General features: G+C 42.4%; 1 protein-coding gene across 1 annotated transcript in view; it reads right to left on the reverse strand.

The window, feature by feature from the left end:
- cntln (centlein, centrosomal protein) overlaps window positions 1-26,603 on the reverse strand; it is a 429,542-nt gene continuing 402,939 nt past the window's right edge. Inside the window, 1 exon segment of the mRNA XM_061880275.1 lies at window positions 1-1,347. Coding sequence (XP_061736259.1) covers window positions 1,258-1,347 — 90 coding nt within the window. The 3' untranslated portion in view covers window positions 1-1,257.

Consider the following 26,603-nt stretch of genomic DNA (forward strand, 5'->3'; position numbering starts at 1 on the left):
TATTTGTCATTTTTATTCTTGTTTTTGAACACTGACTTTTTGCAGTTTATATGCTAAACGGAATTTCAGGTGTATGTGAAGAAGTAAAACCCCTAAAAGTGGACAAAACCGTGAATATTAAGACTGTCTTAGGTCACCTTAAAGTAAATATCCATACATTCCATTTTCTACCGCTTGTCCCTTTTGGGGTCACGGGGGTTGCTGTAGCCTATTTCAGCTGTGTTCGGGCGGAAGGCGGCGTACACCCTGGACAAGTCGCCACCTCATCACAGATAGACAGACAACATTCACACACTAAGGCCCATTGAGTGCGTTTTATTTTTAATGAAACAATAAAAGATATGTACTTGTACAGTTGTTATTAGTGAGAATATACGTATTTGAAGCTATTTTTGGGTTCATTGAGGTTAGCTAATTGGACTTCTTTTGGAAAGTCTTGACAAGCCAGAGGTTCTTGTTCTGGTAGATAATTTTACTTAGTTCAAATAAAATACCTAAAATGTTTGTAATTTTTAGGGACCGAATGTCCCTTTGGGACAGAGGACCCTATTGTATTTCTAAGGTTGTATTATTATTATACCGCCGCCTCTTTGAGCTGTAATTTAACCCCCTTAACATGCTTCAAAACTCACCAAATTTTACACACACATCAGGACTGGCGAAAATTGCCATCTAATAGAAAACCAAACCCCTAAACTCAAAATTGCGCTCTAGCGCCCCCTAGGAAAAAACACAGACAAAAAGTACTTGTAACTTCCGTTAGGAATGTCGTAGAGACATGAAACAAAAAGCTCTATGTAGGTCTGACTTAGATCTACACTGTGCAGCTAAAGATATGTTGAATGGGTAAAGGCAGGAAACACCAGCAAAAGTCAGTCCCGTCCATCGCTGCCTGTAGCTTTAATTATTCTTGTTTTTGAACACTGACTTTTTGCAGTGGATATGCTCAACAGAATTTCAGGTCTATGTGATGGAGTAAACCCCTAGAAGTGTGCAAAACTGTGAATATTAAGACTGTGTTGTGTCACCTAACAGTAAATAAATGGTAATAAAAGTGAGGGATTAGCTTCATCACCGGGAGGAGAGGCGCCAAAAGGCTTTTTCCCCGACACACCCCGAGCGCCAACACAGATGTCGAGGGCTCATTATAAAAAGCTCCACCCGCCGCGGGTCCGAGGTTGCTTCACCAAAATATTCAAGTCGGGCCGAGTTACCGCCGAGTCGGGATGAGAGTTGGAGGGGTGACGGTTCTTTTTCTTAGCTGAGCATGGCCAGCTCTTCTGTCAGCACCTTCCTCTCCTTCATCTTCACACGCAAAGCCTCCATGAGCTGGACGGCAGAGGGCACCTGCAGGGAGGAGGTGGTGGGGGGTGAGGCGTGGGGACGGGAAGGGTACAAAAAAAGGGGGTGAGAGAAGAGAGGAAAGCAAGGTTAATGCCACAGTAAATTGCTATACTTAAAGGCCTACTGAAATGAGATGTTCTTATTTAAAGATGGATAGCAGCTCCATTCTATGTGTCATACTTCATCATTTCGCCATATTGCCATATTTTTGCTGAAAGGCTTTAGTAGAGAACATCCATGATAAATTTCGACACTTTTGGTCGCTAATAAAAAAGCCCTGCCTGTACCGGAAGTAGCAGACGATGTGCGCGTGACGTCACGGGTTGTGGAGCTCCTCACATTGTTTACAATCATGGCCACCAGCAGCTAGAGCGATTCGGACCGAGAAAGCGACAATTTCTCCATTAATTTGAGCGAGAATGAAAGATTCGTGGATGAGGAAAGTGAGAGTGAAGGATTAGAGAAAAAAAAGGTGAGGGCAGTGGGAGCGATTCAGATGTTATTAGACACATTTACTAGGATAATTCTGGAAAATCCCTTATCTGCTTATTGTGTTACTTGTGTTTTAGTGAGATTAAAGGATACTGTAAAGTCGTAGGGGTGTGGCCACGGGTGTGGTGACCGCCAGTGTCTCCGGTGGCAGGAGGTAAGAGAGTCTGCAGCTGCAGGAGAACGCGAGCTCCGCTCATGTCTACGGTAAGAGCCGACTTATTACCACAATTGCCGGTTGACATGTGGTCGGGAACCATGTTCGCTTGACCGCTCTGTTCCATAGTAAAGCTTCACCTTCAGGAATGTAAACAAGGAAACACTGGCTGTGTTTGTGTGGCTAAAGGCGGCCGCAATACACCGCTTCCCACCTACATCTTTCTTCTTTGACGTCTCCATTATTAATTGAACACATTGCGAAAGATTCAGCAACACAGATGTCCAGAATACTGTGTAATTATGCGATTAAAGCAGACGACTTATAGCTTGGATTGGGCTGAAAAAAAAAATGTCTGTTACAACTGGTGACGTCAAACGCACGCGTCATCATACCGACGTTTTCAACAGGACACTTTGCGGGAAATTTAAAATTACAATTTAGTAAACTAAAGTGGGCGTATTGTCATGTGTTGCAATGTTAATATTTCATCATTGATATATAAACTATCAGACTGCGTGGTCGCTAGTAGTGGCTTTCAGTAGGACTTTAATGCCACAGAACACCCTTGACTGGCAAACTAATTGTGGTGGGGCGTGGCCTGCAGACAAGCAGCAAAGCTGGGTGTGGCGGAAGTGGCTTGAAGATTAGATGACACAGCTGAGAGTGTTTGTCTAATCAGCTGTCGCTGTCAAAGGCAGCAGTCGGGAAGGAGAGGGGGTGGGGGGTGTGGAGGGAGGTGGTCGTTGGTGGATGGCAGAGCACGTCCAGAGAGAGAGAGAGAGAGAGAGAGAGAGAGAGAGAGAGAGAGAGCGAAATTGACCGACAAGATCCAAAAGACGTGTGCTGAAAAGCAACAGGAAAAACCATTGGTGTGCTCAGCTGTCATTTCCGTGGTGGGTGGGCCAAAGAACCCGGAAGCACTAGACTTCCACAACAATAATATACACACTATCAATATTTATCAGATGCAAATCCTGAAGAGAAAAAGAATATAGACAGGGAGTGACATAAACTCTTTTCACTTCCATCCATTTTCTACCGCTTGTCCTTTTCGGGGTCGCGGGGAGTGATGTAGCCTATCTCAGCTGCATTCGGGCGGAAGGCGGGCACACCCTGGACAAGTGGCGATGCCACCATAATCTGTTTTATTCTTCGCGTGTTTCGATGCTTGTAAGACAACTGTTAAAAGTTCAAATGTGGGATTTAAATCAAGCGTTTATGACCTTTTTAATCCATTTTAGTCGTATTCAATTACAAACCCCAAAACCAGTAAAGTTGGCACAATGTGTGAATGGTAAATAAAAAGAGAATACAATGATTTGCAAATCCTTTTCAACTTATATTCAATTGAATAGACCGCAAAGAAGAGATACCGTATTTCCTTGAATTGCCGCCCGGGCGCTAATTAATTTAAAACCTCTTCTGACTCCGGCACTTACCAAAGGCATGCAGTAAAAGTAAGCATGTGCTAATTATTTTAAAACCTCTTCTCACTCCTGCGCTTACCAAAGGCATGCAGTAAAAGTAGGCATGTGCTAATTATTTTAAAACCTCTTCTGACTCCGGCACTTCCCAAAGGCATGCAGTAAAAGTAAGCATGTGCTAATTATTTTAAAACCTCTTCTCACTCCGGCACTTACCAAAGGCATGCAGTAAAAATTTGAGTGTGATATAATCTTGGACCTTAAATCCTACTGAATAGCTCTTAATCTTCTTCCCTTTATGAGATTTCAAATGACCGGTATTGAAATCAGCCTCCTCCATTTTGAAAGTGATGACAGGGGAAGTGTCACTCGTGACGTCACAAGTTTGACCAGGTGGTAATACAAAGCAGGTGCTAATTATTTTGGGAAGCGAGTTTGACCCGGCAGTAATTCAAGGCAGGCACATACTATATGCCCTGCGGCAATTCAAGGAAATACGGTATTTAATTGGGTTGTACTTGTATAGCGCTTTTCTACCTTCAAGGTACTCAAAGCGCTTTGACACTACTTCCACATTCACACACTGATGGAGGGAGCTGCCATGCAAGGCGCCAACCAGCACCCATCAGGAGCAAGGGTGAAGTGTCTTGCTCAGGACACAACGGACGTGACGAGGTTGGTTCTAGGTGGGGTTTGAACCAGGGACCCTCGGGTTGCGCACGGCCACTCTCCCACTGCGCCACGCCGTCCCAAATTTAATGTTCAAACTGGTAAACTTTGTTATTTTTTGCAAAAATTAGCTCATTTGGAATGTGATGCCTGCAATGGGTTTAAAAAAAAACTGGCACAAGTGGCAAAAAGGACTGAGAAAGTTGAGGACTGCTCATCAAACACTTATTTGGAACATCCCACAGGTGAACAGGCTAATTGGGAACAGGTGGGTGCCATGATTAGGTATAAAAGCAGCTTCCATGAAATACTCAGTCATTCCCAAACAAGGATGGGGTGAGGGTCACCACTTTGTGAACAAATGCGTGAGCAAATTGTCCAACAGTTTAAGAACAACATTTTTTTAACGAGCTATTGCAAGGATTTTATGGATTTTACCATCTGCGGTCCATAATATCATCAAAAGGTTCAGAAAATCTCGAGAAATCGGTGCACGTAAGCGACGAGGCCCAAAACACCCCAGGCGCTACTGCGGCATCAGTGTGTAAAGGATATCACCACATGGGCTCAGGAACAATTCAGAAAACCCCCGTCAGTAACTACAGTTGGTCGCTACATCAGTAAGTGCAAGTTAAAACTCTACTATGCAAAGCCAAAGCCATTTATCAACAACACCCAGAAACGCAGCCGGCTACACTGGGCCCGAGCTCATCTAAGATGGACTGATGCACAGTGGAACAGTGTTCTGTGGTCTGATGAGTCCACATTCCAAATTGTTTTTGGAAACTGGGGACGCCGCGTCCTCCGGACCAAAGAGGAAAACTGGGTGAAAAACATTGGCTTTTAGCTCGGTAGATAGCACGCTTGTGGCTCATGCCGGACGACCCAGGTTCGAGAAAAACAGGGACTGGACTCTCTTCTGCTCCTCAGGAATAAACGCGTCACAGCACGTTTATTCCTGAGGAGCTCACACTCTTCAGCAGGTAAGACTGTGAGGAAGAGTGTTGTTCTGATACTTTTGCTTTACTGTGTGCTGGTGCTTCGCTTCTTTTTACGCTTGTATGGCGGTTATGAATGTTAAAGTGCTGTGTAAAACATTGCCTATAAGGTAAAAACCTTTTGAGATGGCCACAGTTTGACCCTGAAACAGATGATACACACACACACACACACACACACACACACACACACATACTGTATATATATATGTATATATATATATATATATATATATATATATATATATATATATATATATATATATATATATATATATATATATATATATAAATACACACTTGAAAGGGAAACATTGGAAATGAGGGCCGGCATGGAATAGAACAGACAAGCCATTGTAATGTCTGCTCACGGAAAAACAAATTCCCAATCTACGATTCGACTCCCTCGAATGGCCTTGATGCAACAACAGGAGCAGGCCGTTCTGTAAACATCCCCCCGAGGAATCCTTAATGATGGACGCTTTAGACCTCCCTCCCTCCTCAACGACACATGGAGTCGAACTTTTGCTTGCATGCAATAAAGCCCCAGGCCTATGGACACTACATCACACAAGACGATAGGCATATATAAACACAATCCCCCACGCCTTCACCACCACTTGAATCCCCTATGGGATGATTGATAGCTGGCACCGCTTTATAGAGAGTTTGATTGATTGATTGATTGATACTTTTATTAGTAGATTGCACAGTACAGTACATATTCCGTACAATTGACCACTAAATGGTAACACCCCAATAAGTTTTTCAACTTGTTTAAGTCGGGGTCAGCGTTAATCAATTCATGGTAATTCATGGTAGTTGTCGTGATTATATGTAACATGTTTATGTGTGCATGGCTTTGAAGTTTTTCCCCACTCCAGACTAGGCCCCCTTAAGAGCCCAGTCTAGATTGTATTTTTTTTACTCATCTTTTTCCACAGCGTTTGACCTTTTTCCCACCTTTTTACAGGGCGCCTCGTGGCGACCCATCAGCGTTCCTGTTCTGTAACCCGGTACGCCACAGGTGTCAAAGTCAAGGCCCGGGGGCCAGATGTGGCCCGCCACTTCATTTTATTTGGCCCTGGGAAGCCTGGAAATAATATGTATCAGTAAATTACTGTAACTTGTCTTACTAAATGTATTCTTTCTTTGTATGTTGGGATAAAAATATATAATGTAATCGCAAATTATGTTAACTTAAATATGCAAAAATTTATTCTCAAACAGTGAAACCGTTTTTGAACATAGAAATAAATACTAACAATATTGATTTCACAGCAAGTTATCCATCAAAGTGTGTCATGAAAAAGTAGCAATTCATCTCATAGTAAAATTGTGAAATCTACTGTAGTTTTTACAGCATTTTTCTCTAAATTAAAAAAACTGTAGGTTGTTTTTTACTGTAATAAACTGTGGTGCCGTTTTGGCATTTATTGTAATACACGGAAAAATCTACAGTTGTGGATTTAAAAAAACAGCTCAGGCGCCAAAACTTTGCAGTAAAATTGCATTTGTTTTTAATTTACAGTAAAAAAACAAATGTACATTTTACAGTAAAATTCTGGCAACTGAGCTGAAAAACTGCAGTAATGTTTTTCTATTTACAGTAATATACACTAAATTCTGAGGGGAAAGGATGGCGACTTACCATATTGTTTTTAAAAAAATGGATTAACAATAGTATTCACTGTTAGAAGCAAACCTCTGGGGCCAAACATAACTGCGATGAAAATGACTTTGACACCTTTGCTGTTTGTTTGTCTAATCTTGAACGTCTGTGTGCTGAAAACAAAGTTTCCTTGTACTCGTGCAATGACAATAAAGTCCTATCCTATCCTGACCATAGAACCAGAAACATGCAAAAATGTGTGCTATAACCAAGTCTAGTACATCAAGGACTACAATACACATGACTAATCATGACTGGAATGTAGTTGTTTGTACATCATAAAGCAGGGGTGTCCAAAGTGCGGCCCGCAGCTAATCCTTTATCGGCCCGCCACACATTCTGCAAAAATTGCAAAATTGATAGTGTTGCAAAAATAAAAATAAACATTTAAAAGAAGTGGAATGAGGTGAAATCTAATGAGAAAAAGTGGAAATGTTGACACAAAGTTGCCATGCAGGCAGTTTTTTTCCCTTTTGTCTTAATTTTCTTTTTTTTCCATTGCTCTAAAAAAAAAAAAGGACAGAAAAATCTATGTTATAATGAATTATTACTTAAAAATTATCACTTAAATGTTTTATGTGGAAAAAATATTGCATATGTTGTGTGGTTGCCATATAAAAACATCAAAGTTTTGACAAAAGAGCATAAAACCAACAAAATAATAGTTCAAACTTAAAATCGACAGATATATCAGAAGTTGGTCTTGAAATGTAACTGTTAAAAGTAAAAAAAAATCTAATAAAAATGTATCACTTTATGAGTGGGGAACCTTTTGGATCTCAAATATATTTAGTAGGATTTTATTTAACTTTTCACTGGGATTACTCCAAAATATTAAATAATTAAAATCAATGGTGTCCTGCATTATTGATCTTTGAGGGCTTTTTAATTGCTAAATAAAGGAACTCTCCTGAAGGAATCAATAAAGTACTATCTATCTATCCACCTAAATACTGCATAATTCAGTTTTACTATAAAAAACAAAGTTGTCTTTGACAGAAAAGGCTCTATATCAACCTCAAGTTGATATAGGGATTTACTGTAAGCATTAAATAAATAAAAATAATAATAATTTGACTTATTTTTAACATTTTATTGACTGAGACCCTCTAAGCTCCCCAGGAGCCCTAAGGATTTCCAGCCCCAACCCAGTCTCTCCTCCTGGCTGCTGTGTATAACAGAGCAACAGGTGATTAGATAACAAGGCCCAGGTGGACAATCTACGCACCTGTCGCTGCAGGCCCACAGGCCACGCCCCCTCCACAGTTAGCTTCAGAATAACAATGTTATTACAAAGAATAACAGACCTATTATACTCTAGAAATGTTGGTCTTACTTAAAAATGCACGTGTTTAGTTGTGTTCAGTGTTAAAAAAATATATTATATGGCTCTTACGGAAATATATTTTAAAATATTTGGCTTTTTGGCTCTCTCAGACAAAAAGGTTCCCGACCCCTGATGTAGAAGAAAGGTTTTGTCATTTTATTTAATCTGAGCAACAACTTGAGGCAGTTTAATGTGGATTAATGTGGGCAGAATTATTCTAGTGTTCCAGATGTTAAAAGGATCAAGCCATTGTTTACAAATTCGGTAAATAAATAACCAAAAAATGTATATTTTGTTGATTTCTTACTGTACCGAAAATGAACCGAACCGTGACCTCTAAACCGAGGTACGTACCGAACCCAAATTTTTGTGCAGCGTTACACCCCTAACCCTGCATGCTTCAATTTTTCCGTGTGCGTCCCTCTGTGGAAAAAGTTTGGACACCCCTGTCATAAAGCTAACTCGACGGCTGACATGAGATCTGAAACCTCTTTTCTCCTCGACTGATCACCAAAAAGGAGCCGCAGACGTGTGAAGACGACCTCGCCGCAGCTTCCTGCTTCATTAAAAGGCATCAGCAGTGAGTCGGGTACATCAAACGCAGCACGCCGCCCTCGGAGAGACCCGTAGCGCCGGAAATATAGTGCCGAGACTTAGGCCGCACCCTCGGGACGTGTCCGCTCTGGAGGTGCGGCAGAGGCACACCTGCGCGAGGTGAGCTCCTTCCTCGTCAGCTAATTGGAGCCACTGAGAGGCGGCCATGACACAGAGAGAGTGAGGCCACTTCAAACTACATGTGGCTCCTTTGACTCGCTTGTATAAATCTGTAGAGCAGGGGCGTCAAACTACTTTTCACTGAGGACCACATTGCAGTTATGGACTCTGAGGGCCGCGTCTAATAGTGACTAAAAAAATAATACAAAAGTAGGAGGGTTCACTTTATGATAATATCATACAATTGCATGTTCTTTTGATCATTATATAAGTTTTCCGGTCCTGGGCCTGACTTAATATACTTAAATAATATATAAATCAATCAATGTTTATTTATATAGCCCTAAATCACAAGTGTCTCAAAGGGCTGCACAAGCCACAACGACATCCACGGTACAGATTGATTGAAATAATATATAAATAATATAAATAATACTATACTTAAAATGAGTATATTCTCACTAATAACAACTGTACTACTATATGAGCACACGTTTTCTATTGTTTCATTGAAAATAAAACAGCAAAGTCCATTTGGCTGTCATCTCTTTTAATACGAGACACAATTGTGTCAAAGTCATGATTAATTTTTTCATGCTTGAAGTGAGAAATTACTTTAAAAAAGTAGTTTTAAAGGCCTACTGAAAGCCACTACTAGCGACCACGCAGTCTGATAGTTTATATATCAATGATGAAATATTAACATTGCAACACATGACAATACGGCCGCTTTAGTTTACTAAATTACAATTTTACATTTCGCGTGAAGTATCCTGTTGAAAACTTCGTTATGATGACGCGGGCCCGTGACGTCTCGGGTTGTAGCGGACATTTTTTTCCAGCGATCCAAGCTATAAGTTGTCTGCTTTAATCGCATAATTACACAGTATTCTGGACATCTGTGTTGCTGAATCTTTTGCAATTTGTTCAATTAATAATGGAGACGTCAAAGAAGAAAGATGTCGGTGGGAAGCGGTGTATTGCAGCTGTCTTTAGCAACACAAACACGGCTGGTGTTTCCGCTTTTACATTAACGTAGATGAAGCTTTACTATGGAACAGAGCGGTCAAGCGAACATGGTTCCCGATCACATGTCAACCGGCAGGTTTCGGTGAGAAAATTGTGGTAATAAGTCGGCTCTTACCGTAGACATGAGCGGTGCTTGCGTCCTTCTGCAGCTGCGGACTCTCTTACCTCCTCCCACCAGAGACACTTTCAGGTACCGTATAATCTCACTAAAACACTAGTAACACAATAAGCAGATAAGGGACTTTCCAGAATTATCCTAGTAAATGTGCCTAATAACATCTAAATCGCTCTCACTGCCCTCGCCTTTTTTTTTTCTTTCTAGTCTTTCACTCTCACTATCCTCATTCACGAATCTTTCATCCTCGCTCAAATTAATGGGGAAATTGTCGCTTTCTCGGTCCGAATCGCTCTAGCTGCTGGTGGCCATGATTGTAAACAATGTGAGGATGTGAGGAGCTCCACAACCCGTGACGTCACACGCACATCGTCTGCTACTTCCGGTACAGGCAAGGCTTTTTTATTAGCGACCAAAAGTTGCGAACTTTATCGTCGATTTTCAATCAATCAATCAATCAATCAATGTTCATTTATATAGCCCTAAATCACTAGTGTCTCAAAGGGCTGCACAAACCACTACGACATCCTCGGTAGGCCCACATAAGGGCAAGGAAAACTCACACCCAGTGGGACGTCGGTGACAATGATGACTATGAGAACCTTAGAGAGGACTGCATATGTGGGTGTTTGATACCCTGCAGGCTGGTTGGAGACTTGCCTGGCTGGTGTTGCACCCTGACCACGGTGCAACTGACCCACCAACATGGGACAAGCAGGACTTTCCTTGGTGTTTGATACCCTGCAGGCTGGTTGGAGACTTGCCTGGCTGGTGTTGCACCCTGACCGCGGTGCAACTGACCCACCAACATGGGACAAGCAGGACTTTCCTTGGTGTTTGATACCCTGCAGGCTGGTTGGAGACTTGCCTGGCTGGTGTTGCTCCCTGACCACGGTGCAACTGACCCACCAACATGGGACAAGCAGGACTTTCCTTGGTGTTTGATACCCTGCAGGCTGGTTGGAGACTTGCCTGGCTGGTGTTGCTCCCTGACCACGGTGCAACTGACCCACCAACATGGGACAAGCAGGACTTTCCTTGGTGTTTGATACCCTGCAGGCTGGTTGGAGACTTGCCTGGCTGGTGTTGCTCCCTGACCACGGTGCAACTGACCCACCAACATGGGACAAGCAGGACTTTCCTTGGTGTTTGATACCCTGCAGGCTGGTTGGAGACTTGCCTGGCTGGTGTTGCACCCTGACCACGGTGCAACTGACCCACCAACATGGGACAAGCAGGACTTTCCTTGGTGTTTGATACCCTGCAGGCTGGTTGGAGACTTGCCTGGCTGGTGTTGCACCCTGACCACGGTGCAACTGACCCACCAACATGGGACAAGCAGGACTTTCCTTGGTGTTTGATACCCTGCAGGCTGGTTGGAGACTTGCCTGGCTGGTGTTGCACCCTGACCACGGTGCAACTGACCCACCAACATGGGACAAGCAGGACTTTCCTTGGTGTTTGATACCCTGCAGGCTGGTTGGAGACTTGCCTGGCTGGTGTTGCTCCCTGACCGCGGTGCAACTGACCCACCAACATGGGACAAGCAGGACTTTCCTTGGTGTTTGATACCCTGCAGGCTGGTTGGAGACTTGCCTGGCTGGTGTTGCACCCTGACCACGGTGCAACTGACCCACCAACATGGGACAAGCAGGACTTTCCTTGGTGTTTGATACCCTGCAGGCTGGTTGGAGACTTGCCTGGCTGGTGTTGCTCCCTGACCGCGGTGCAACTGACCCACCAACATGGGACAAGCAGGACTTTCCTTGGTGTTTGATACCCTGCAGGCTGGTTGGAGACTTGCCTGGCTGGTGTTGCTCCCTGACCGCGGTGCAACTGACCCACCAACATGGGACAAGCAGGACTTTCCTTGGTGTTTGATACCCTGCAGGCTGGTTGGAGACTTGCCTGGCTGGTGTTGCACCCTGACCGCGGTGCAACTGACCCACCAACATGGGACAAGCAGGACTTTCCTTGGTGTTTGATACCCTGCAGGCTGGTTGGAGACTTGCCTGGCTGGTGTTGCACCCTGACCACGGTGCAACTGACCCACCAACATGGGACAAGCAGGACTTTCCTTGGTGTTTGATACCCTGCAGGCTGGTTGGAGACTTGCCTGGCTGGTGTTGCTCCCTGACCACGGTGCAACTGACCCACCAACATGGGACAAGCAGGACTTTCCTTGGTGTTTGATACCCTGCAGGCTGGTTGGAGACTTGCCTGGCTGGTGTTGCACCCTGACCACGGTGCAACTGACCCACCAACATGGGACAAGCAGGACTTTCCTTGGTGTTTGATACCCTGCAGGCTGGTTGGAGACTTGCCTGGCTGGTGTTGCTCCCTGACCGCGGTGCAACTGACCCACCAACATGGGACAAGCAGGACTTTCCTTGGTGTTTGATACCCTGCAGGCTGGTTGGAGACTTGCCTGGCTGGTGTTGCTCCCTGACCGCGGTGCAACTGACCCACCAACATGGGACAAGCAGGACTTTCCTTGGTGTTTGATACCCTGCAGGCTGGTTGGAGACTTGCCTGGCTGGTGTTGCACCCTGACCGCGGTGCAACTGACCCACCAACATGGGACAAGCAGGACTTTCCTTGGTGTTTGATACCCTGCAGGCTGGTTGGAGACTTGCCTGGCTGGTGTTGCACCCTGACCACGGTGCAACTGACCCACCAACATGGGACAAGCAGGACTTTCCTTGGTGTTTGATACCCTGCAGGCTGGTTGGAGACTTGCCTGGCTGGTGTTGCACCCTGACCACGGTGCAACTGACCCACCAACATGGGACAAGCAGGACTTTCCTTGGTGTTTGATACCCTGCAGGCTGGTTGGAGGTGAGCGCTGATCCAGCTGCTCTCCTGGACTCCCCTGGGCTGCTTAAGGCAAAGGTCTTAGGAGTCGGCGCTAATGTTATGCTACAGTTGATTTAGCCAGCCCCCCCCTCCCTCGCCCTTGTCCCCTTTGGCGAGAGCAAGCCGGCAGAGCGCGCTAAAGCAAGCCCGACAAGCTCTGTTTTTGCAGGAAGGTCCTGTCCCCCTTGGCGAGAGTGGAATTGCTACAGCAGCATTAAGCCGTGCTAACTCACAGCCATTACTATTCAACAGGCCCCGCAGAGCAGACCTTTTTGTCTGGCTGTGATTTCATGAACATGTTTTAGAAGCCAACTGACATGTAAAGCCACTGACACTGACAAGTGTGTGTGTGTGTGTGTGTGTGTGTGTGTGAGAGGACAAGGACGGCGGCTGCGAGCAAAAGGTGTTTTCACGAGCCAATTAAACGACATTGCTATTCCGTCGCCCGGGGCGCACCTCAAGGCGAGGAGCAGCTCAAAGGTGCAGCACTCCAGTGGCCATTGTTTGCTGGTGGCGTAACACACTTTTTTTTATTTGACCCCCCCCTTAATACCAGACATTGTTTGCTGGTGGCGTAACACACTTTTTTTTATTTGACCCCCCCCTTAATACCAGACATTGTTTGCTGGTGGCGTAACACACTTTTTTTTATTTGACCCCCCCCTTAATACCAGACATTGTTTGCTGGTGGCGTAACACACTTTATTTTATTCGACCCCCCCCTTAATACCAGACAGATCGATCATTTGGTTCTGGTCCGTCTTCTCCCTCGGAACAGGTTAGCACAATTATTTTTCGCGGTGTCAATTTGGGAGCGGCAGCAACGGAGAGACGCTGCAGAAAATCTAAAAGTACGGATAAGCAATGAACAATAATGTTTTAAAAATCGTGGATAAAACGTTGTCTATATTTGAATTAATTTCTTCACTCAATAAATAACCAAAACAGTGAATAAGTAAAAGTGGGAAGTTGGCACACAATTTTAGTTTATAATATCGGTATTTTTGTATTACTGTAAAATACAACTATAAAAAATGATCAATTGATGGTACCGTATTTTCCTGACTAAAAGTGGCTACTTTTTTCCCCACACTTTGAGCCCTGCCGCTAAGAAAACAGTGTGGCAAATTTATGAATGATTGTACGCTAACCGCCAGAATGTTTTGTAGTCATTGATTGAAACTTTTATTAGTAGATTGCACAGTACAGTACATATTCCGTACAATTGACCACTAAATGGTAACACCCCAATAACTTTTTCAACTTGTTTAAGTCGGAGTCCACGTTAACAAGTAGTTTTCGGGTAACACCGACAGAGACACCGAAAAGGTGTCACACAATTTTAGGGGTTCACCATTGAACCACTAGTTTATGATGTCAGTATTTTTGTATTACAGTAAAATACAACTATTAACAAAAAAAAATAAGCGGCTACTTTTCCCCACACTTTGAGCCCTGCCGCTAAGAAAACGGTGCGGCTAATTTAAGAATTTTTCTTTGCTACCAGCCATATTTTGTATCCAACAAGTAGTTTTCGTACAACACCGACAGAGACACTGAAAAGGTGTGCTAACACACACAATTTTGGGGGTTCACCCTTGAACCGCTAGTTTATGATGTCAGTATTTATGTAATACAATAAAATACAACTATTAACAGAAAAAAACAACTATTGATGGACTTTTGCACAGGTGCCACATTTTCCGGACTATAGGCGGCTACTTTTTTCCCCACACTTTGAGCCCTGGCGCTAAAAAAAACGGTGCAACGAATTTATTAATTTTTCCTTACTACCAGCCATAATGTTTTGTATTCAACAAATAGTTTTTGTATAACACCGACAGAGACACTGAAAAGGTGTGCTATCACACACAATTTTAGGGGTTCACCCTTGAACCGCTAGTTTATGATGTCAGTATTACAGTAAAATACAACTATAAACAAATGAACTATTGATGGACTTTTGCACAGATAGTGTATTTTCCAGACGATAAGTGTCAACTCCCCCCCCCCACACTTTGAGCCCCGCCACTAAGAAAACTGTGTGGCTAATTTATGATTTTTTCCTTGCTACCAGCCATCATGTTTTGTATCCAACAATAAGTTTTTGTATAACACGGACAGAGACACTGAAAAGGTGTGCTATCACACACAATTTTAGGGGTTCACCCTTGAACCATGTGCTGCTAGTTTATGATGTCAGTATTTTTGTATTACAGTTAAAAACAAATATAAAATAATGAACTATGGATGGACTTTTGCACAGTTGCATTATTTTCCAGACTATAAGAGGCTACTTTTTGCCCCACACTTTGAACCATGCCACTCAAAAAACTGTGTGGCTAATTTATGAATTTTTCTTAACTAGCAGCCATAATGTTTTGTATCCAACAAGTAGTTTTCGTACAACACCGACAGAGACACTGAAAAGGTGTGCTAACACACCCAATTTTAGGGGTTCACCCTTGATCCGCTAGTTTATGATGTCAGTATTACAGTAAAATACAACTATTAACAAAAAAAACAACAACTATTGATAGACTTTTGCACAGGTGCCACATTTTCCGGACTATAGGAGGCTACATTTTTTTCCCCACACTTTGAGCCCTGCCGCTAAGAAAACGGTGCGGCTAATTTATGAATGTTTTTTCGCTAACAGCCATAATGTTTTGTATTCAACAAGTAGTTTTTGTATAACACCGACAGAGACACTGAAAAGGTGTGCTAACACACACAATTTTAGGGGTTCACCCTTGCACCCTGTGCTGCTAGTTTATACTATCAGTATTTTTGTATTACAGTAAAAAACAACTGTAAACAAAAGAACTATTGATGGACTTTTTCACTGGTACCGTATTTTCTGGACTATAAGTGACTACTTTTTCCCCCTCACTTTGAGCACCGCCGCTAAGGAAACGGTGCGGCTAATATATGAATTTTTCTTCGCTAACAACCATAATGTTTTGTATTCAACAAGTAGTTTTTGTATAACACCGACAGAGACACTGAAAAGGTGTGCTAACACACACAATTTTAGGGGTTCACCCTTGATCCGCTAGTTTATGATGTCAGTATTTTTGTATTACAGTAAAAACAAATACAAACAAATGAACTATTGATGGACTTTTGCACAGGTGCCGCATTTTCCGGACTATAAGCTATAAGCTACTTTTTTACCCACACTTTGAGCTCTGCCGCTAAAAAAAACGGTGAAGCCCAGCCCAAGATGGCGGCGAGGAGGCGTGGCCGGCAGTCCGACAGCGAGGCAGGGCACGCCGCAGCCCGGTCCAAGATGGAGGTGAGGAGGCGTGGACAGCAAGCGAGCGGCGAGGCGGGGTGCGCCGGGAGCAACGCCGCAATTAAGATCAGGTGCGTGGATCGCGCACCTGGGGACTATTGATTAATCCTCTCGCACTGAATCAAAGGGCGACAGGCGTGAACGTCAGGGGAAGAGGCGGAGAGACAAGAAGGAGCCAGAGGGAAGCTGATGCTGAGCGAGAGAGGACGGCAAACTGGAAAGTGAGCGGAGAAGAGGAGCTGAAAAAATGACCTGCATTGAGGTTTTATTTGCAAAAATAAAGAAAGTCACAACCCTGCTCAACAATGTCGCTATTTGGAGGTCTCTTGAAGCCGCACGACAGCGACAGACTGTCACAGTGATATATCAAGGACTGTATTTCCTTCAATGGCCGCCGGGTATTTACTAATAACTTTCCATGCCTAGTATTACTGCCGGCTCAAACTCCTTTTGCTAAATATTATTTTTATTAGCGCATGTCTAGAATTTCCGCCGGGTCAAACTCGTCACGTCACGAGTGACACTTCCTCTGTCATCATTTTCAAAATGGAGGAGGCTGATTTCAATCATTTGAAATCACATAAAGGGAAGAAGATTAAGAGCTATTCAGTAGGATTTAAGGTCCAAGCTATTGAATATGCTAAAAAGAACAGTAAGCAGCTATGTTTTATTAATATACCGTAGCTGCGTGTGTCAAATATGAGTCATTAACTGACTCCCGCCTCCTGGTGGTAGAGGGCGCTAGTGATCCTTCTTGCGACTACTCGGCTGCACTTTTAACATGGAGGATTACATATCTAAAATCAATCAATCAATCAATGTTTACTTATATAGCCCTAAATCACTAGTGTCTCAAAGGGCTGCACAAACCACCACGACATCCTCGGTAGGCCCACATAAGGGCAAGGAAAACTCACACCCAGTGGGACGTCGGTGACAATGATGACTATGAGAACCTTGGAGAGGAGGAAAGCAATGGATGTCGAGCGGGTCTAACATGATACTGTGAAAGTTCAATCCATAATGGATTAAAAATAAAACAGTTTTCTAAACTGGACTTTCAATCAAAGCAGGAGGTAATAAAGGAAGATCTCCATGGAGACAGAGAGACTTTTAAAACTGAAGAAAGATAAGGAAGACTTCTATAAACAAGTTATCGATGCTTTTGATCCGAAGGAGCTGCGCATGGACTTCATTTATAAGTAAAGGTAAGACCATAATAACGTTTTTTTTTTTAATGTGCTTTTTATGATGGTATCCTTACATCACACTCAAATTTATAAGCGCAGGCCTAAATTTACCGCATGCCTTAGGTATGAGAAGTGAGAAGATGTTTTAAAATAATTAGCGCATGCTTGCCTTTACCGCATGCCTTTGGTAAACGCCGGAGTGAGAAGAGGTTTTAAATGAATTAGCAATTCAAGGAAATACGGTATATCAGATTGTGGGAGTTTTTTTAAAAGTTTTTTTGCGTTTATATTTTGCTGTTTGTTGCATTTTTGTTGTGTTTGGCTTGATTGTAAAAGATGTGGATGGAGGGAGGGTGTGACAGTCATATGTTGTCAATATTCAGTGTTTTATCATTCATAGTTCATATTGTCAATCCCACTTTCTTTATTTTTGTGTACATTCTGGGTGTGTCATTCAATAGAAAAATGAAAAATTCCATTCCGTTTTTTAAGGCGATTTGTCATAAGGTTTTTAGCTTTAAATCAGACTTTATTGTGAGGTTTTGTTTTAGTGTTTATAACAGCGGTGTCCAAAGTGCGGCCCGCAGGTAATTTTCTAACGGCCCTAAGCACATTCTAAAAATACGATTAAAAAATAAAAAACAGAAAAAGTGGTATAAAAGAGCAAACGGGTGAAATGTGACAAGAAAATGTTGCAATGTTTACTCTAATAACACAAAGCTGCCACGCAGGCTGTTATTTTCTTCCAAAAAAATTAAAAATTGATCAAAATCAATGTCACATTAAATATTCCACTTTGAGACATTGTTGGGGGGAAATGTTCCATATTTTGTGTTTGCCATATAAAAAACAAATGTGTTTTTTTTCTAAAGAAGGGCCTAATAAGAACAAACAAAAAACATAAACAACAATAAAAGTTATAATTGACAGATTTATCTGAAGTTGATCCCGAGATTATTGTGTTAAAAGTAAACAGTAAAAAAAAAATGTATAATTTATTTTTTAATGAGTAGGACCCTTTTGGATCCCCAATAATTTTAGTCTGATTTGTTTTTAATGTCATTGCTCAAAAAAAAAATAATGAATTCAAATCAATGGTGTAATTAATTATTGACCTTTTTAATTATTATATAATCTCAAATACTCCACTTAAAAAAATGATTGAGTGAAAATATTGCATATTTTGTGATTTTTCCCCAAAAAACATTTTTTTTTGGGTGACAAAAAGAGCATGCAACTTAAATCTTTCAAATCATTAAATTGACAGATGGACCTCATGTTGATCCAGAGCCGTGTTTTCCAACCTTTTTTGAGCCAAAGCACATTTTTGGCGTTGAAAAAATCCGGCGGCACATCACCAGCAGAAATCAACTCAGTTGACAAGTTAAGTCATTGTTGCAATTGTTGGATATGATTGTAGCTGAGATAGGCACCAGCGACCCCAAAGGGAGGAAGCGGTAGAAAATGGATGGATGGACCTTAAAGCATAACCAAGCATGCATCAATATAGCTCTTGTCTCAAAGTAGGTGTACTGTCACATCAGGCCATGACTTATTTGGAGTTTTTTGCTGTTTTCCTGTGCCAGGTGTTCTAGCCCTCCTATTTTGGTGGCTTTTTTCATTTTTGGGGTATTTTCCTGTAGCATCCTGTCTTCCTTGGAGCGATATTTCCCGCATCTACTTTGTTTTAGCAATTAAAAATATTTCAGTTGTTTATATCTGTCTGTGTGGGGACATTGTTGATTATCAAGTCATGTTCGGATGTACATTGTGGACGCCGTCTTTGCTCCACAGTAAGTTTTTGCTGTCGTCCAGCATTCTGTTTTTGTTCGCTTTGTAGCCAGTTCAGTTTTAGTTTCGTTCTGCATAGCCTTCCCTTTTCTTAAGGGCACTCACCTTTTGTTCATTTTTGGTTTTTAGCATAAGACACCTTTTTACCTGCATTTACAAAGCAATTAGCTGCCGCCTGCCACCTACTGAGATGGAAGAGTACTACACGGCTCTAGACAGCACCGACACTCAAAAACAACAACACATAATTTGGAGACTATAATTACTGGTTTGCAAAAAATGTTTTTATCACAAATATGTGAAATTAGATCATCTCCCACGGCACACCGGACTGTATGTCACGGCACACCAGTGTGCCGCGGCACAGTGGTTGAAAAACACTGATCTAGAGATTTAAAACTAGAATAATAATTAAAAAATAATTTTGAATAATGACATTTTTTTATTTTTTTTTGACCAAAACCCTTTGGAGCCCCTGAGACCAACCCTGAGTGGAGGCCCAAATGTATATTTTTTGTACATATGAAGAATTCATATGCAAAAGCAGATAAATCCATTTTGACCGATTCTGTATATTAACGATTTTCTGCCTGCTGGTGTTGTCGGTACATATACAAGCGTACAATGGTTCATTTAATATCAACACAAGCAAGTCAAGAAAGCCTAAACTTTTAAGAAATGCTGATGTGATGAATGGCTTTCAAATAAGAGTGTTTGATGTGGTTTTACGTCAAAAGCAGATATATCCAAATTATGATATGTCGCGAAAACAGATATCTCCAAAATCGTTTTCTTTGCGGTCGTTATTTCGCATAATATTCAAGATAAAGAGAGAGATAAAAACAGAACGTGAAATGTATCGAAAGCCACATTTCAAGGTAACAACTGTTCACATTTATTTACTTCATTATTTAACAGTTTGGATCCCTTGGTGCGTATAAATCTAGCTGTCCCTGCCAACATTGTTTTTTCGTACTTGCTAACCGGACATGCTTTTTTGGAACTGTGACCTCACATATTTACCTCGTGCTTTTCAGCACCAAATGAAAAAACAAAAAAACAGTGTTGCAATGAAGACAATGTTTTATTAATAAAAACAAGCACAAATGCTCAACCTGGTTTGCCTCTGAAAAACACTCCTGTGCAGACAACAGCTGACTCATCATCGCTATCGACATTAGCTCCATGCTCGACAACATCGTTTAACGCAGCGGTGTAAAACTCACGGACACGCGTGCTAGCGCCAACATCAAATAATAACTTCAACACATCAGTGTATTTCGCTGGCTTAACAGTTTTGTTCACAGGAGAAGCTTCCAAATGATTCATGCGTGGATAACAACACTGAGTGAGTCCGTGCACGCCGCCATTTTGTTTGTCACGTGATCCCGTACTGCAGCGCTGGTTGGGCAAACGGATATATCGACTTTTGTGGTAGATGATCCATGGCGCTTATCGGCCGTTGCAATAAATCGCTGAACTAAATGACGTTAAAAGCAGCATTTGTCCGCATTTGCAAACAAATTGATTTTGGTATACCACAATAGAAGTGGCGGACTATATATTACCCAGGCTGGGCTAAACTTCATCAAAATGGCGTTTATCGGTTTTTGCGTATGAACTCTTCATATATTGTACTGTTTTTTTTAAATAAGTGAAGTGAAGTGAATTATATTTATATAGCGCTTTTCTCAAGTGACTCAAAGTGCTTTACATTGTGAAACCCAATATCTAAGTTACATTTAGATATCGGTGGCAGAGGGGTTAGTGCGTCTGCCTCACAATACCAAGGTCCTGCAGTCCTGGGTTCAAATCCAGGCTCGGGATCTTTCTGTGTGGAGTTTGCATGTTCTCCCCGTGAATGCGTGGGTTCCCTCCGGGTACTCCGGCTTCCTCCCACCTCCAAAGACATGCACCTGGGGATAGGCCCCTCCCACCTCCAAAGACATGCACCTGGGGATAGGCCCCTCCCACCTCCAAAGACATGCACCTGGGGATAGGCCCCTCCCACCTCCAAAGACATGCACCTGGGGATAGGCCCCTCCCACCTCCAAAGACATGCACCTGGGGATAGGCCCCTCCCACCTCCAAAGACATGCACCTGGGGATAGGCCCCTCCCACCTCCAAAGACATGCACCTGGGGATAGGCCCCTCCCACCTCCAAAGACATGCACCTGGGGATAGGCCCCTCCCACTTCCAAAGACATGCACCTGGGGATAGGCCCCTCCCACCTCCAAAGACATGCACCTGGGGATAGGCCCCTCCCACCTCCAAAGACATGCACCTGGGGATAGGCCCCTCCCACCTCCAAAGACATGCACCTGGGGATAGGCCCCTCCCACCTCCAAAGACATGCACCTGGGGATAGGCCCCTCCCACTTCCAAAGACATGCACCTGGGGATAGGCCCCTCCCACTTCCAAAGACATGCACCTGGGGATAGGTTGATTGGCAACACTAAATGGTCCCGAGTGTGTGAATGTTGTCTGTCTATCTGTGTTGGCCCTGTGATGAGGGGGCGACTTGTCCAGGGTGTACCCCGCCTTCCGCCTGATTGTAGCTGAGATAGGCGCCAGCGCCCCCCGCGACCCCAAAAAGGGAATAAATAAAATGAATAAATAAATGGGTTGTACTTGTATAGCACTTTTCTACCTTCAAGGTACTCAAAGCGCTTTGACACTACTTCCACATTCACACACACATTCACACACTGATGGAGGGAGCTGCCATGCAAGGCGCCAACCAGCACCCATCAGGAGCAAGGGTGAAGTGTCTTGCTCAGGACACAACGGACGTGACGAGGTTGGTACTAGGTGGGATTTGAACCAGTCACCCTCGGGGTGCGCACGGCCACTCTCCCACTGCGCCACGCCGTCCCTTAATAAGCGGTAGAAAATGAAAAAAATGGACATTTAAAACCAGTGTGGGTGGCACTGGGAGCATTTGGATAAAGTGTCTTGCCCAAGGACACAACGGCAGTTACTAAGATGGTGCAAGCGGGGATCGAACCTGCAACCCTCAAGTTGCTGGCACGGCCGCTCTACCAACCGAGCTATATATAAAAATATATATATCCAAATGGCCCCCACTTGCTTTGATTTTTCAGTGTGCGGCCCTCAGTGGATAAAGTTTGGACACCCCTGGTTTAGGAGCGAAGGCAGAAAGGTGGTGCTGATGTCCCAGGTGTCGATGTAGGCCACCATTCAAGGTGAGAAGGGGGGGGGAACCATAGCGCTGATCTTTGATCTTCTCACTTTTGTTTGAAAATCAAATTGATCAAACAAGGGAATAACAACAACAAGAAGAAGATGATAAAGAGATGAAAAAAGTCCAAGCACAAAGGCACGCTGGTAGAAAAATCTTGCATTTGATTATCTCCCGTAATGAATATGTCACATCTGCAAAGTGGGGCTCAGGTAAGACTATTCTCTCCTTCATAATTACCTCGCCCTGCAGCCCATCCCGCTTCTCTCCCCTTTGGGCCACAGGGGACTGATATGAAAGGGAATTGGACCCTTGGGGCCACACATACCGTAATTAAAAACCTCTCCTTTGCCTGATACGTTGTTTGGAAACATCATTTGGGTGCACAACGTGCATTTGTTAGGGATGTGACCTAAATACACCCGCGATTAAACGCAGGGAAGCAGCGGCTCTTTGTTCCGGGTTGCTGCTCACTCATTAGGTGTGAAAAGGAGGTGATTCCAGCACCGCTGGGCTTTAAAGATAGAAAGGTGAGATCCATACAAAGGAGATGCAAACGCCCAGGTGGCATTTCAGCAATCAAAGAAGGCGGCGGCTGGTGACTGAAGCTGGACTCATTTGGCTGAGCCAACATGTCAGGAAGTATTCGCTGACATAATCCATGCAAAGTGGATCTGCTGTGCAACACAAGTGTCAAAACCAAGGCTCGGGGACTTTTGACATGGATCACCAAAGCCCGGAAATATTATCAGTCATATTTCAACACTATTATGTTAGATCCACTATGGACTGGACTCACACTATTATGTTAGATCCACTATGGACTGGACTCACACTATTATGTTAGATCCACTATGGACTGGACTCTCACACTATTATGTTGGATCCACTATGGACTGGACTCTCACTATTATGTTAGATCCACTATGGACTGGACTCTCACTATTATGTTAGATCCACTATGGACTGGACTCTCACACTATTATGTTAGATCCACTATGGACTGGACTCTCACACTATTATGTTAGATCCACTATGGACTGGACTCTCACACTATTATGTTAGATCCACTATGGACTGGACTCTCACACTATTATGTTAGATCCACTATGGACTGGACTCTCACTATTATGTTAGATCCACAATGGACTGGACTCTCACACTATTATGTTAGATCCACTATGGACTGGACTCTCACACTATTATGTTAGATCCACTATGGACTGGACTCTCACACTATTATGTTAGATCCACTATGGACTGGACTCTCACTATTATGTTAGATCCACTATGGACTGGACTCTCACACTATTATGTTAGATCCACTATGGACTGGACTCTCACTATTATGTTGGATCCACTATGGACTGGACTCTCACTATTATGTTAGATCCACTATGGACTGGACTATCACTATTATGTTGGATCCACTATGGACTGGACTCTCACACTATTATGTTAGATCCACTATGGACTGGACTCTCACTATTATGTTAGATCCACTATGGACTGGACTCTCACTATTATGTTAGATCCACTATGGACTGGACTCTCACACTATTATGTTAGATCCACTATGGACTGGACTCTCACTATTATGTTAGATCCAGTATGGACTGGACTCTCACACTATTATGTTAGATCCACTATGGACTGGACTCTCACTATTATGTTAGATCCACTATGGACTGGACTCTCACTATTATGTTAGATCCACTATGGACTGGACTCTCACACTATTATGTTAGATCCACTATGGACTGGACTCTCACTATTATGTTGGATCCACTATGGACTGGACTCTCTCACTATTATCTTAGATCCACTATGGACTGGACTCTCACTATTATGTTGGATCCACTATGGACTGGACTCTCACTATTATGTTAGATCCACTATGGACTGGACTATCACTATTATGTTGGATCCACTATGGACTGGACTCTCACACTATTATGTTAGATCCACTATGGACTGGACTCTCACTATTATGTTAGATCCACTATGGACTGGACTCTCACTATTATGTTAGATCCACTATGGACTGGACTCTCACACTATTATGTTAGATCCACTATGGACTGGACTCTCACTATTATGTTGGATCCACTATGGACTGGACTCTCACACTATTATGTTAGATCCACTATGGACTGGACTCTCACTATTATGTTAGATCCACTATGGACTGGACTCTCACTATTATGTTAGATCCACTATGGACTGGACTCTCACTATTATGTTAGATCCACTATGGACTGGACTCTCACTATTATGTTAGATCCACTATGGACTGGACTCTCACTATTATGTTAGATCCACTATGGACTGGACTCTCAGTATTATGTTAGATCCACTATGGACTGGACTCTCACTATTATGTTAGATCCACTATGGACTGGACTCTCACTATTATGTTGGATCCACTATGGACTGGACTCTCACACTATTATGTTAGATCCACTATGGACTGGACTCTCACTATTATGTTAGATCCACTATGGACTGGACTCTCACTATTATGTTAGATCCACTATGGACTGGACTCTCACACTATTATGTTAGATCCACTATGGACTGGACTCTCACTATTATGTTGGATCCACTATGGACTGGACTCTCACTATTATGTTAGATCCACTATGGACTGGACTATCACTATTATGTTGGATCCACTATGGACTGGACTCTCACACTATTATGTTAGATCCACTATGGACTGGACTCTCACTATTATGTTAGATCCACTATGGACTGGACTCTCACTATTATGTTAGATCCACTATGGACTGGACTCTCACACTATTATGTTAGATCCACTATGGACTGGACTCTCACTATTATGTTGGATCCACTATGGACTGGACTCTCACACTATTATGTTAGATCCACTATGGACTGGACTCTCACGCTATTATGTTAGATCCACTATGGACTGGACTCTCACTATTATGTTAGATCCACTATGGACTGGACTCTCACACTATTATGTTAGATCCACTATGGACTGGACTCTCACTATTATGTTAGATCCACTATGGACTGGACTCTCACTATTATGTTAGATCCACTATGGACTGGACTCTCACACTATTATGTTAGATCCACTATGGACTGGACTCTCACACTATTATGTTAGATCCACTATGGACTGGACTCTCACACTATTATGTTAGATCCACTATGGACTAGACTGTCACAATATTATGTTAGATCTGGGGGGGGCCTTTGAGACACTTGTGATTTTGAGCTATATAAGTAAACATTGGTTGATAAAAGTCAATAAAAAACATTATCATTTAGTAAATGCAATCTTGTCATTGTGACAAACAGACAAACAGAAATACATGCGTGCTATTGAGTATATTTTACAATGTATTTAATAATGCAACAAATATAACACTATCATTAATTTCAAGAGTTTAAAAATGTAAACAAAATAGTTATAGCAAAACAAGTTGTACATTGTATACTCTAGAAATGACAATAGTTGCCAAGCTCAGTTGCCAAGATTTTATAGTAAAAATAAAACTATAGTAGTGTTTTTCCATTTACAGTAAAATGCTGTAAAAAAAAAACATTGTACATTTTACAGTGAAGTTGCCAATTTTTTTATTTTTTTTAACTGAAAAATCTTTTTTTTTTTTTTTATAGTGTATGTAATACAAATATAATAATGCATAGAAATTAACTTTATGATATGATGAGGTGAATTCTTATACATTTATATTTGTAAATCATATACGATTACAAGCGGCCCTCCTTTGGCAACCATAACTGCGATGTGGCCCTCAGTGTAACCGTGTTCGACACCCTTTGTGTACAACAGTGGTGTCCAAAGTGCGGCCCGCAGGTCATTTTTTAACGGCCCCACGGCACATTTAAAAAAGACGTAAAAAGTGATATAAAAGTGTAAACGGGTGAAATGTAACAATAAAATGTTGCAATGTTTACTCCAATAACAAAAAGCTGCCATGCAGGCTGTTTCTTTCTTTAAAAAATAATAACGAATCAAAATCAATGTCATTATGAATTATTGACCTATTCAAGGCTCCAAATACGTCACGTAAAATTTTCCACTTTGAGATATTTTGGGGGAAAATGTTGCATATTTTGTGTTTGCCATATAAAATACTGAGCTGTTTTTTTGAAAAATGGCCTCAAATGAACAAACAAAAAACATAAACAACAATAAAACCTATAATTGACGGACGGATCTGAAGTTGATCTCGGGATTATTTAGTTAAAATAATTTATTTATTTATTATTTAGTTAAAAGTAAACAGTAAAAAAATTTTATAATTTATTTTTTCACACTTTAA

Source organism: Nerophis ophidion, linkage group LG20, assembly GCF_033978795.1.
Source record: "Nerophis ophidion isolate RoL-2023_Sa linkage group LG20, RoL_Noph_v1.0, whole genome shotgun sequence".
Classification (NCBI taxonomy): Eukaryota; Metazoa; Chordata; class Actinopteri; order Syngnathiformes; family Syngnathidae; genus Nerophis; species Nerophis ophidion.